The 13,472-nt window shown below is 62.5% G+C and overlaps 1 protein-coding gene across 6 annotated transcripts in view; it reads left to right on the forward strand.

Annotated features, from left to right (window-relative positions):
• The window catches only part of DNAH17 (dynein axonemal heavy chain 17), a 90,428-nt gene that overhangs the window by 67,207 nt on the left and 9,749 nt on the right, over positions 1-13,472 (forward strand). For 5 of the 6 annotated variants that reach the window (XM_013054360.2, XM_004748797.3, XM_045085799.1 and 2 more), the window contains 12 exons: positions 906-1,113; positions 1,251-1,366; positions 2,982-3,174; positions 3,491-3,726; positions 4,274-4,396; positions 6,164-6,368; positions 6,794-6,958; positions 7,202-7,342; positions 7,461-7,631; positions 9,138-9,260; positions 9,738-9,931; positions 13,033-13,181. In XM_013054360.2, coding sequence (XP_012909814.1) covers positions 906-1,113; positions 1,251-1,366; positions 2,982-3,174; positions 3,491-3,726; positions 4,274-4,396; positions 6,164-6,368; positions 6,794-6,958; positions 7,202-7,342; positions 7,461-7,631; positions 9,138-9,260; positions 9,738-9,931; positions 13,033-13,181 — 2,024 coding nt within the window. Of the gene's footprint in view, positions 1-905; positions 1,114-1,250; positions 1,367-2,981; positions 3,175-3,490; positions 3,727-4,273; positions 4,397-6,163; positions 6,369-6,793; positions 6,959-7,201; positions 7,343-7,460; positions 7,632-9,137; positions 9,261-9,737; positions 9,932-10,394; positions 12,665-13,032; positions 13,182-13,472 lie in introns of those variants that run through there. The other variant, XM_045085801.1, reaches the window with a different exon arrangement.

Consider the following 13,472-nt stretch of genomic DNA (forward strand, 5'->3'; position numbering starts at 1 on the left):
AATGTTGCCTGCACGGTAGACCCTGCCGGCTCCCGGACAGCCACCCCCACAGGTCTGACACGTGTTGAAAGAGGCAAACCCGTTTTGACATCCACCTAAAGCAAGTGTGACGCAAAGCAGAGGGAGGAGGTGATCGGCCGCGCTCCCAACCCGACCCCAGAGCCCTGCAAGTCCCTGTCTCAGTACTAGAATCACTCATTACAAGTTCTTTCTGCAGACAGCACAGTTTGCTGGGCTTCACGACGCTGCTGTCATTTTTTAAAATACTGGTTTCCAGAGGATCGAAAGCGCATCTCCGGGCATATTTCCTCGGCACACGGGGGCCGTGGCGCCCGGGGAAGCAGAGGCAGCACCGTGGTGGGGGCGGGGGTCCCTGGGGCGCGGGCCCCGGGTGCAGGCCAGCCTCTCCGGCTGGGTCACGCTGGGAGACACGCTCGGCCTCTCTGGGTCTGTCACGCCCGAGTGACCTGGGGCGGCGAGGCGTGCCGCGGCGGGGTGGGCTCCAGGACTCCCGTTTGGGAAGCTCTGGGGACAGCACCTGACCCGCGGCCCCACACAGGAGAACTACCGCTTCCTGTCCACAGGACTCGGGGCAAGTTGCCGAGCCCCTCCGAACCCCGGGTTCCTTGCTTACGGGTGGGATTTCTGGAGAATGGAAACCGGGCCGGCTAGAGAAACCTCCACAACAGAGAAGACAGGGAATGCTGATTCCCCTCCTCGGGCCTCTTCCCTCCATACCTCAAATTCTGCTTCTGGGACCAGAATCTGTGCTTCGTTCTTTTCTCCATCTTGAAGATAGCGCCCCCCCCCCCCCCCAAAAAAAACCCGATTCGCGGTGCTGCCCTGGGAACTCCCGGTGACCAGCAGTCAGAACCGCGGACCAGCGCCCGCCGTTCCCTCCGCAGGCCCTACCAAGGCAACCCAACCTTCGACCCCGAGTTCATCCGCTCCAAGTCCACGGCGGCCGCGGGGCTGTGCTCCTGGTGCATCAACATCGTCCGCTTCTACGAGGTGTACTGCGACGTGGCCCCCAAGCGGCAGGCCCTGGAGGAGGCCAATGCGGAGCTGGCCGAGGCGCAGGAGAAGCTCTCGCGCATCAAGAACAAGATCGCGGTGAGTGTCCACTTGCCCGCACGAGGACGGCCGGCGCCGCGGGCTACTAGGCAGCCATGGGCCCCGCTGCGCTTGCTCCCACGGGAGCTGGAACGCCCCATGCCGCCCCACGCCTGGGCCTCTCTGTGTTTTCCCAGGAACTCAATGCCAACCTGAGCAACCTCACATCGGCCTTTGAGAAGGCCACAGCAGAGAAGATCAAGTGCCAGCAGGAGGCCGACGCCACCAACAGGGTGATCTCGCTGGCCAACAGGTAGCTCACTCCGTCCTGCAGCACCTTCCTGTCTCCTGGGTCCCTTGGAAAGGTCGGGCCTGCAGAACAGCCTCTGGAGGAGGAGGAATGGCCCTGGGGCAGGGGGACAGCAGCGCCTCAGTCTGCACAAAGTCCTGAGGACAGGCCTGGGGCAGGGGACAGCAGCACCCCTGCCTGCACAAAGTCATGAGGACAGACCCCGGGGCAGGGGGACAGCCGCGCCCCTGCCTGCACAGGTCCTGAGAACAAACCCACTATCAGCCAGTGTCTCCGCCTCTAGGAGCAGGAAGCCCCCCGTGGTGGGCCCCTGTGCATCCCAGACCCCTGGCTGCACAGAACCCCCCAACCCAGACCTGCCCCAACCTGCCTGGGAGGCAGCGTCCACAGGGGCCCGCTCGGGCAGATTCCCCTCGGGCCCGCGTCCACCATGCCGTGGTGTTGGTGCAACCTCTCGGGGCCTCTGCTCTCGCGGCCCTCCGTGTCTGCCGACGCCCGTGGACTCCGGAGCAGCGCTGGCCCCGCTGCTCGAGCCGCCCCCATCGGTCTGCATCTTCCCGTTGCCCCCATAGCACCGCCCAAAGATGAAACCGGTCCAGATGATATATCTTGCTAAACCCCACGCGCGACCCTTTCAATGTGTGATCACTAGAACCATCGCTGGGAGGGCTCGTGTTCGTGTCCACTCTGAGTCCTGCAAATCCCCGTGCCCGTGTCGGGCCATACCTCCCAGGCCTTGGGTGTGGACCAGCCACGTGTGGACAGCACAGCAGGCTTCACAGCTTCTTTTTGTGTGTTTGAAAGTGGCACAGATCCGCCGGGGGAGGCGGTCATGGGGCGGCAGGTCTTCTGGTCAAACGTTCTCCCACCTGGTGGGCCGGCAACTGCCGACAGGGGTGTCGTCCGTGCACAATCGGACCCTGGGAGGTCGCCAGGCTGCAGGAGAATGGCCTCCAGCAGGGTGTGGATGTCATCCTGGGTTTGAGGGACTTGACCGTAGCCAAGAAAAGCAGAGCAGTCTTTGGTCTTTGGGAAGCAAGGGCTCCTTGGGTGACGCCGAAGACAGACCTCCGTGGGCCTAATCAGGCAACCTGTGTTTTCTATGATTGTCGCAGACGTGATGTCACGTCTGGGGCCGGGGGCCAGTTTTCAGGCTGGTGGCCCAAGCCACACGAAGCCCACGCTGCAGGACCCGCTCCACATGGGGCCAGGGCCCCTCTGGATTCCACGCTGTCCCATGCCCACTGGGGCCAGACTCCACCTCCACCGAGACCTCCCACTAGCCGAAGCCTGAGCTCAGTGCCATCCTGGCGGCAGCTTTAGTGTTCGGGGAAAACGTTCAGATAAGATCAGCACAGAGGTGACACCAGTGCAGGGGGCCGGGGCAGGGGAGCTCAGGTCCCAGGTGCCCCCAGAAAGCACTTGCTCTGCTTCCCTAAGGCAGTGATTCCCAAAATCTCCCCCAGAGCATTTCCACTGTTGAGGCACGGACCGAGGGCAGGACGTGCAATGGCAGATGCCCTGCACTGAGGGGTGGGGGTCGGTGGCTGTGTCCCCCGCGTTCCTGTGACGCCCCACGTTCCTGTGACCCCCCCCCCGACCACGTGCTCACATTTAGGCTGGTAGGCGGCTTAGCGTCGGAGAACGTGCGCTGGGCTGAATCGGTGAAGAACTTCAAAAGCCAGGGGGTCACCCTGTGTGGGGACGTGCTGCTGATTTCTGCCTTCGTCTCCTACGTGGGCTACTTCACCAAGAAATACCGAAACGAGCTGATGGAGAAGTTCTGGGTTCCTTATATACATCAGCTAAAGGTAAGTGGTTCGGTTACATTCATCAGTCGGGAATTCTGGGGAGGTCCCTGGGCGGGGAGGGGGTCCCCCAACACGGACGTTCTGGTCACTGCGGGTTTAAACTGTGACCCAGCTTGGCTGAGGCGGACGCCCTTCCCGGCGGGTCCCAAGACGTTCTGTCAGGGCGGTGGGAGAGCTGGTCTTCCAGGCCACGTGGCTCATCCGTGGTCTAACTCACCACGGTCCCGCCGTGTCGCCTGGAGAGCCGTTTCCCATGGAGTCGTAAGCGAGGCCACATCAGCCACCAGGCCTGAGACCCAGCACTTCTGCCGGGCAGGTCCCCATCCCCATCACGGAAGGTCTGGACCCCCTGAGCCTGCTGACGGATGACGCAGACGTGGCCACTTGGAACAACCAGGGCCTCCCCAGCGACCGCATGTCCACTGAGAATGCCACGATTCTGTGCAACACGGAGCGCTGGCCCCTCGTCGTGGACGCGCAGCTGCAGGGCGTCAAGTGGATCAGGAACAAGTATGGCAGCGAGCTGAGGGCCATCCGCCTGGGCCAGAAGAGGTGCGGGCCAGCGGCCGGCGCGGGCGGGCTGGGGGCTTTCGGGTTTGCGCACACACTGGGGGGGTTGGATGGCGGGGTCGTTACCCACAGATCCTGGCCCGTGTGCAGGTTCTCCGTTATCTGGTCTTGGGGAACAGAGCCAGCAGGAAAGAAGGAGCCTCGGGGCTCCTCTCTGCCCCTCCCTTACCACCTGCTGCCGCTCCGGGAAGGGGACGCTCACCCAGGCTCAAGGCCCACCCGGCCACCTGCCGGCCACAAGGCTTCAGGCAGGCTGTTTTCTCATTTCTCGTCTCCAGTGGACACATTTCCTCATCACAGGTGGTCACTAAGGTCACACCATGTGCCTTTCTGGCGGATGGGGGACCTGGGACCAGACACAGGTGTGAAAACAGCTGGGGCTTCGCTGCCACGGGCCCCCAGGGGAGAGCAGCTGGCCCCTCGGCCACCTGCCTTCCAGTGTCTTCTCGCTCCAAGGGCTGCCTCCTGGGGCGACCAGGGGGGCCGCCTCTGGGCCCATGTCCTCACCCAGCCCCACGTCTGCCCACAGCTACCTGGACATCATCGAGCAGGCCATTTCTGAAGGGGACATCTTGCTCATCGAGAACATTGGGGAAACCGTGGACCCTGTGTTGGACCCGCTGCTCGGCAGGAACACCATTAAAAAGGGAAAGTGAGTTTCCGGTTCCACCTTCACAGTTCAGCCTGCGTGAGCCACGTGACCACGCTCCGTGGCGGCTGTGGCCTCTGCGCAGGGAGGAGGTTCGGGGAACTGCCCCGCCGTCCTGGTAGGCAGCAGGGTCTCTGACAAAACCCTGGTCCCCAGAGAGACAGGAAGCTGTGGGACCGCATCCCGGTCAGGATCGGCGACGCCAGCATCTCCTCGCAATAGCCTGTGGCGGCCATCCTTGATGGTCATGCTTCTCCTTCCTGAGATCTTGTTTATTTGTTTGAGAGAGAGAAAGAGACACTGACACAGAAAGAGAGACAGAGACAGAGACAGAGACACAGCGCGCACCAGCAGGGAGGAGAGGGAGAAGCAGGCTCCCCACTGAACGGGGAGCCCAAAGCGGGACCCGATCATAAGACCCCGGGATCATGGCCTGAGCAGAAGGCGCCACCCAGGTGCCCCACTGGTCAAGCTGTTCTTCTTTTTCACGCGTTTTACAAACCCTGTGCCTGTAGTACTCTGTTTTTTTATTCAGGTGAAATCTTCCTTCCATAAAAATTAGCCGTTTCAGGGACGCCTGGGTGGCTCAGTTGGTTAAGCAGCTGCCTTCGGCTCGGGTCATGATCCCAGCGTCCTGGGATCGAGTCCCACATCGGGCTCCTTGCTCGGCGGGGAGTCTGCTTCTCCCTCTGCCTGCCATTCTGTCTGCCTGTGTTCACGCTCTCTCTCTCTGACAAATAAATTAAAAAAAAAATCTTTAAAAAAAAAAAAAATTAGCCGTTTCACAGTGACCAGCACAGTGGCCCTCGGGGCCCTCGCAGGGCTGTGCAGGTCCCGCCCCACGTGGGAGCCCCGTGCTCCCCACGCACCCGCTCCCCGCGCCCTCCCCGAGCTGCGGGACCCTGGTGCCCACCCTCATGCTCTCACCTCCGCAGACCTCCCTGCTCTGGACGCGTCCTAGAAGGGAGTCATGGGGTCTGTGCCCTCTCCTGTCTGGCTGCCTTCCCCGGGCGCCGCAGGCTCCGGGCTCACCTGTGCGGCCCATGGCAGGACCGCGCTGCTGCTCTTACAGCAGAGCCCGCTGGGTGGGTGGGGGCCTCGTTCTGCTTCTCCGTCCACTGCTAGGTGTGTTCAGCCTGCATTACTTTTCTAATATAAAGAAAAATTCAATCAACTTTTTTAAAAAGGGAAACATCAGAGCAGGTCTGAGCCACTGGTAAAAACAGGGCTGTGTGCTGAAGCCCAGAGCAGAGGTAGCTGATAAATGTGCTGATGTCCCAGCCTCTGAGAAGAGGCTGAGGGGGGATCCCCAAGGGGTGACATCACAGAGGCCCCCAGAAGTGGGCTTGACCAGAAAGAGCAGGAGAGAGAGAAGGGTCCCCTGCAGTGGACCGGCAGACCCAGCTTCTGGCCCTGGCTACTCTCCCGACTCCCCGGGGGGGCTTCCAGAATGTAGAAGCATCTCTCCGAAGTTGGTGACTCTGGAGTGGGGTCCGGGCGGCGTGTTTCCGCACCGACTCCCGGGGGAGTGCGATGGGCCGCGGGCACTGAGAGCACCCCCAGGAAGATCCGGACAAACCCGCCAGAGAGAGAGCAGGTGCAGCCGCTAGAGGGTCCTGGCTGTAGGCTAGAGGAAGACTAGAGCAAGAAGAGACACGGTCCCTGCCCAGTGACCAGAGGAGGGTTCGTGGTGGCGCGAGGCTGGGGGCACCAGGAGGCTGGTGCTGCTGCTGCCGGCGCCCCCTGACCCTTCCCTCCCCCAACGGCCAGGTTCATCAAGATCGGCGACAAGGAGGTGGAGTACCACCCCAAGTTCCGTCTCATCCTGCACACCAAGTACTTCAACCCCCACTACAAGCCGGAGATGCAAGCCCAGTGCACCCTGATCAACTTCCTGGTCACCAGGGACGGGCTCGAGGACCAGCTCTTGGCCGCGGTGGTGGCCAAAGAGCGCCCGGATCTAGAACTGCTGAAGGTACGGGCGGGCCTGACATCACTAGGCACAGGGCGGGCCACTGGGGTCACCGCGAGGTTCCCCTGACGGGGCAGCGGCCGCCCCGATGCAGCTCCCTGAATGTGCCTCAGCCCATCCCACCACGGGACGGAAGGAGCCGCTCTTCCCCCGCGACCTCCCGGACCTAACTCCAAACCCAGCAGCTGCTTCTCAGACAGAAGAGGCGTCTGTGGAGCCTGGATGGCCGTGCCCTGAATAGCTGTCCCCTGGGCATGATCTCAGCTGCGGGACCCTGCGGCCGTCAGCGCACACGGACTTGGACCGTCCCTGCGCCCTGGCCACGTGACTGCCGGTGGCCCGCTCCCACGTGTCGGCCTCGCGGTGCTCCTCCCGTCCCGTGGCTGCCTCGGCTGAGCCGCGCTCCCGGCGCACTGTCCCTCCCACAGGCGAACCTCACCAAGTCCCAGAACGAATTCAAGATTGTTCTGAAGGAGCTGGAGGACTCCCTGCTGGCTCGGCTGTCAGCCGCGTCGGGGAACTTCCTGGGGGACACGGCCTTGGTGGAGAACCTGGAGACCACCAAGCACACGGCCAATGAGATCGAGGAGAAGGTGAGAGGCTGCCTCCCGGGCCGGCAACGTGCTCCCCCAGAGCACACGGAGGGGCCGCCACCGCACAGCCAGTCGGGCCGCTGGGAGGATCAGCCACGCGGCCACCCATGTCCCCCAGCCCCAGGAGCCAGGGCCGGCAGCAGGGGCTCAGGCCCCGCCCAGCACGAGTCCCTCGCAGGGGGAGGCCACTGCACACGGGCCCTGTCCGCCCACGCGTCCCACTCAAGCCCCATTTGTTTTAAGGTGAAAGAGGCAAAAACCACAGAGGTTAAAATCAACGAGGCCAGAGAGAACTACCGGCCGGCGGCGGCGAGGGCGTCCCTGCTCTACTTCATCCTGAACGACCTCAACAAGATCAACCCCATCTATCAGTTCTCACTCAAGGTGCAGCCCCACGGCCGGGCTCCGGGGCCAAAGGGCCCTGGCGTCCACAGAGCCCCGGCAGGCAGCGTGGGGCGGCCTCGGGGTCCAGCTGCGCAAGCCTCCGTGCTCCCCTCCCCAGGCTTTCAACGTGGTGTTCGAGAAGGCCATCCAGAGGACAGCCCCCGCCGAGGAGGTCAGGCAGCGAGTGGTCAATCTGACGGACGAGATCACCTACTCCGTCTACATGTACACGGCCCGCGGGCTCTTCGAGCGGGACAAGCTCATCTTCCTGGCCCAGGTCACCTTCCAGGTGCGTCTGGCCTCCCCGATCCAAGGGGTTCTGCAGCCCGCGGCGCCGGCAGCGCCCGAGGGCCGGTCCCCAGGGCAGTGTTGGCTGCCCTTCCCGTCCCCACTGCCGGATGTGCTTGGGACTCTGTCTTGTCGATACGAGGCATTGTTTTAAGGGGAGCCCCCGAGGGGGAGGTCTGTTAAGGAGAACTTTCCGAGGAAACATCGTTCTACTACATTCACATGCTGCCTGCGGAGCAGTCTGCGTCGGAGGTTACCCTCCCTGGATGCCAAGTGCCATTTCTTAAGGAAACAGAGACACAAAGGAATAAATATTCCTCCTGTTCATACGGACCTGCTGGGATGTTTCAGATTTTCGTTCCCCTGAATCGAAACAGCCCGACGGTCATTTTGTTTACGGCATCTTGCAAGTATAGTGAGAAACACTAGTTTCCCGAGAGCTTCTAGAAGGCTGCTTTCCATCTGCACCCAAACTGCCCATCGGGGTCCAGCTCGAGGAGGGCTGCTTTTATCTGCGAGTCCCTGAATGGCAACCCCTCCGTGAGGTTTCTCCCCGCTGAGAGGAGGGCGTGAGGCTTTCCCTAATTTTCCAAAGAGATTTTTCTTTCCACACAAAAAAAAAAGAGAGAGAGAGAGAGCAAGAGAGCACGTGCACGCAGCAGTCTGACGCAGGCGAAAGTCTTTGTTCTGTGGCGTCCGAGGGAAGCCGCGCGGGGCCCTGTGTGTGCAGCGGCCCCGGGTCCCCTGCCGTCCATCTGGGACCCGAGACCCAGCCCACTGGAGGCCCCGAGAGCTGGTGGGCGACGAGGACGGAGACCTAGAACATGACCCCATGACCCAGAAAACCCCCCCGAGAGTGTGTGTGCCCCCCAAAACTGACCTGTGTAGGTTGCTCCTAGTGGCTCTCCTCACCCCCGCCACAAGGTGGACGGAGCCCCGGTCTCCATCAGAGGATGAGCGGAGAAGCCAGACGCGCCTTCTCCGCACCCCCTAGCTTGACCGACCCCCGCTACGGTGTGCACAAACCTCGGCAGAAGCCAGAGGGGAAGGCACGTTGGCAGGATCCCCGAGACACGGACTGTGCGGAACAGGCAGATCCAGGCAGATGGGGCCCAGAGCCGGGGCACCAGAGGCTGGTGGCGGGTCAGGGGGCACTGCTCAGGGGTTCCCCTCGGGAAGATGGAAAATCTCTGGTTCTAAGTAGCGGTGGTGACTGTACACACGAACTTACTAAAATGTCCTACTTCAATTGGGTTAATATAGTAGACGTCATGTGTATTTTGCCATAAGTGAAAATCACGCCAAACCAAGGTGGATGCGAAGTTTCATCCGGACCCAGGGGCAGGACAGCGCTTCCTCCAGGGGTGAGGACGCTGTGGGTGGGTCCTGCGTCTGCACCCATGACCATGACCATCACCAAGAAGGTCTGCTGCACTCCTGCAGGGGCCGCTGACCACCCCTCCACCCGGTTGTGAGCCGACGCTGAGCGGCCCCCACGTCCCCTCAGGTCTTGTCCATGAAGAAAGAGCTGAACCCAGCGGAGCTGGATTTCCTCCTGCGGTTCCCTTTCAAGGCTGGGGTCGTGTCGCCGGTGGACTTCCTGCAGCACCAGGGCTGGGGCGGCATCAAGGTTGGTGTCGGGACGCTCCCTGCTGCGGCGGGTCCCGCTGCTCGCGCTGAGACAGACATCCAGGGACCCGGGGAGGCCCCAGAGTTGGGGCCGAGGTGCAGAGGGCTCTTGCTGGCTGCGAGCTGAGCCACGACAGGCCCCAGGTGGACCCAGGGCTGCCCCGAAACCGCTGCCGCCCCCCAATCCCGGCGGTCCCAGCGTCCAGGCAGTTCCTCTGACCTAGGCCCAAGCACTCAGGGGCCCCCTGTGTCTCGGGTCAGAAGGCCTGAAGGCGGTGGCCCCCGTGATGGACCCAGCCCCTGTCCCTCAGCCCCTGGGAGGGGCGGCCGGGGTCGGGTGCCTACGCTAGACCCTCTGTCTATGTTCCTGGCCCTCGGGGGTGCCGGCCACTCACTTTTGGGCCCGGCCAGGTGGCCACCCTCTCCCGGCGCCGGGACAGGGGGGCACGGGGGGAGCTGAGAGGCCACCCGCCCCCAGGCCCTGTCGGAGATGGAGGAGTTCAAGAACCTGGACAGCGACATCGAAGGGTCGGCCAAGCGGTGGAAGAAGCTGGTGGAGTCGGAAGCCCCCGAGAAGGAGATCTTCCCCAAGGAGTGGAAGAACAAAACGGCCCTGCAGAAGCTGTGCATGGTCAGGTGCATGCGGCCGGACCGCATGACGTACGCCGTCAAGTGAGTGCGGCGCCCCAGGGGCCGGGCGGGGGAGGGGGTGCGCCAGGACACACGTGCACACGCTCACACACACACACACACACACACACACACGCACAGGCACTCCCCGCCCCTCCTCCTCCCACCAGCCTGAGGGACCAGTGAGGGGAAACAGGGCGACGCCCCAACCCTGAGCCAACACTGTCTTCCAAGTGTGGGCGTCACCGACTGTAAGGCCACACGGGGCCCCTCAGGACGCAGTGGGGAGCAGATGAGGGTTGAGTCGCCGTCATCCGGGGACCCGCATGCCCTCAGTGGCTACATTTCAAGTTAACTCTCGGGCCAGCTTAGGCTCATTTGCAGAGAGAATTGTTCTGATTTTATGAATAATTTCTCCGCCCCTGGAGCCCCCGCACAATTGGAAAATGAATCACTGTGGCCTTTCGTCCTGTTCACTCTCCATTTGGGCCTGTCATGTCCACAGAAAGACTCCGGGAGCAGCGACCTCACACAACGCTGCGCCGGTCCCCACGGTGACATCTGAGATGTCCCATCTACCCTCTCCTGGAGTGGGGGAGAGTGTCCCTCCTGCTGACCCAAGGCTGACCTGGGAGCATGGAGATGCCATAGAAGGAGGGACAGAGGTGCCACAGGAAGGGGACGGAGATGCCACAGGAGGGAGGGAGGAAGGAGACACTGCAGGAAGGACGAAGCCGACGACGAGTCAAGCCCAGCACCCGTTCTCGGACACACCCGTTCTCGGACACAATACAGTGTCTTTGCCTTTCTGTGGTCTTTGCTGCCCCAGAGCAGATGCCCCGAGAGACACCTGTGTCCTGAACAAACTCCCTGCTGACAAAGCAGAGACCCAACCTACGCCCAGCTGTTCGCAGAGCACGTCCGTTTGGTTCCATGGGTGGGGGCGGGGGGCGCGGGCAGGACGGCAGGAAGTGGAAGCCGACGAGAAGCCCCGCTGCGGAGGCCGGCCGTGCAGGAAGGAGTTTGGACTAAGTTCGGGAAAGGTCGAGGGGAAGGACCCCTGGCCGTCACAGCAGGGACATCGGCCAAGGAGCGGAGCGCGGCCGGGTGTCCAGGCCCACGGCCCCCGGTGCGTGGTGGCGCCTCACCCGGGTTCGCACGTGTGACGGCCCGAGGACTCCTGGATGGAGGAAGTACCTCAGGCTTTTGTGCGCTTTGCTGGGGCAACCCCAAGCCCCGCTCGGTGACATGTCTGTAGGGTCTGGGAAACCACATTCCGTGTGGGCCGTGGAGCTTCAGAGCAAGGGCATTCAAGTCCACGGTGAATAACTTAGCGGCCCCAGACACCAGAGGCGGAGTGTGTGCCCAGTGCCAAAGCCTCAGCTGGCCCACACCCCGGCACCAGGAGGCTCACGGGCCCAGAGACGGCAGCGATTAGCCTGGGGCAGGGAGGCGGGGGCCAGCAAACTGCCTTTCCCCCCAAAAGTGCAGCTTCTGTGGTACAGACGGCCCGGGGCTCCTGGGGAGCAGCTGGGAGCTGACCCCAGCTCCCCTCTGCCAAGGACTCAGTGCCCAGAGTGGCAGAGCCTGCGGGAACCAGGAGCATGCTGGACAGCATCAGTCCCCCCGCAGAGAAGGACCCCCTGGCCTGGCATCAGCAGCAACGGGGAACTGGCGGCATTCCCGTCTAGAGCAGGACTTGGGACACTGCAGAAGTCCTTCCTGGATGCTAGCCTCCACGTTCCGGGTCGATCCCCAAGGCCGGCACCGAGCATGGCTGGGCAGGGCCTCGGGAGGAGCAGCCCCGCCGCCCTGCCTGGGGCCTGTGTCAGCTCAGGGAGCTGCACAGAAGCCAGCGGAGGCCAGAGCGGGGAGTGAATCCTGATAAGGGGCTCCCCAGGAAGTCCTGCTGGCCCTGAGGTCCCCACGGAGTCGGAGGGTGTGGGGCGGCCCCTCCAGGAGCCCTTCCCTCCCACTGTTTTGTCAAACACTGACTCGCTGCTTTTAAAGACACTGAATCTTAGTATTTCGGTGCCGGGAATGACTCAGAATGTGGGAAGCCGGCCCTCTGTGACGGGGAGGTGGAGAGGCTCTGCCGGTCACACCACACACACTTCCCCTGAGGGGGCCCCAACGGACGCTGGACTTGTAAGGGTCAAGAAAGTAAGTCTGGGGCTTGGAACACAGCTGCTTCTGTAAAGACAGATTTTTCATCTAAATTCCTGTGATTTTTCTGATGAACCATGCTTTGCAGTCCTTGAACTCACCAAGAACCTCCCTCCTCCTCCAAACCCCCAGTCGGGGGAGAGCGCCAGGGTGGGCGAGAACCATCTGTGTTCCGCTCCTTCCCGCGGCCCTTCCTGGACAGCAGAACGGAGCGTGTGGGACACGAAATCGCCAAACCCGTCCCCTTCCCCCGAGTACAGCGGGCTCGGAGGCCCCGGGGCCACCTGCTGCTGGGCGCGCTCACCTGACATGCCCTGGGCTCTGGCCGTACTGAGGTGTGTGGTCCTGGGAGCCTCTGAACACGGGGCCACAGGAGACCACCTCTCACTCGCCGGCACGTGGGCCACTCCAGGGAACCGCGCATTGCAAAGCCCGCCAGGGACAGAGGTGGGGAAGCACCCGTTCCCCCGACACACACCCCCCCGCCAAAGAGGAAAGCCCCTGAAAAGGCTGCCTGCAGGCCTGAGACCTTGCTCTGCTTAAGAAAGTCCACCAAAGGGCACCCGGCTGGCTCAGTCGGAGGAGCAGGGACTCTTGATCTCCGGGTCGTGAGTTCAAGCCCCACACTGGGTGCAGAGATTGCCAAAAATAAAATCTTTAAGGGACGCAGCTGGTTAATCATCCAGCTCCTGATTTCAGCTCAGGTCATGGTCTCAGGGTCGCGAGATCGAGCCCTGGGTCGGGCTCCACACTCAGCGCTGAGTCTGCTTGAGGTTCTCTCTCTCTCCCCGACGGCGTCTCCCCCACTCACACTCTCTCTCTCTCTCTAAAGAAATCTTTTTAAAAATAGTAAAAAAATAAAACTCCTTAAAGAGATAAAACAAAAGAAAACCCACCAAGGAAAGGGCCCCTCCGCCAGGGGTCCCAGCCCACCCCTGCCCCTCGCCTGCGGCTCTGACCCGGCGCGTCTCCCTCAGGAACTTCGTGGAGGAGAAGATGGGCAGCAAGTTCGTGGAGGGCCGGAGCGTCGAGTTCTCCAAGTCCTACGAGGAGAGCAGCCCCTCTACGGCGATCTTCTTCATCCTTTCCCCAGGCGTCGACCCCCTCAAAGACGTGGAAGCCCTGGGTAAGTGTAGCCGGCCAGGGGGGCCTCAGAGTGGGGCGGCCCCATCCGCTGTCACCCGGGATGCGCGTCAGAGCCACTGCGAGGCGCCCCTGCACCCCCGTGAGGAAACACAGAAACGGACAAGCCTGGGAGAGAGAGGCGGCCGTGCGGAGAGCAGGCTGTGAGGTCCTTGGCAGGGGACACACACGTGCACCCGGGCCCCTGCGACCCCACGTCAGGTGTGCGCCCTGAGAATGAAAACCAGTACGGAAGCGCACACGCCGTAGGGCTGTTCACCCCCAAGGGCGAAAA

This window comes from Mustela putorius, unplaced genomic scaffold (genome assembly GCF_011764305.1).
Source record: "Mustela putorius furo isolate JIRA1106 unplaced genomic scaffold, ASM1176430v1.1 tig00000873_pilon_pilon_pilon, whole genome shotgun sequence".
NCBI lineage: Eukaryota > Metazoa > Chordata > Mammalia > Carnivora > Mustelidae > Mustela > Mustela putorius.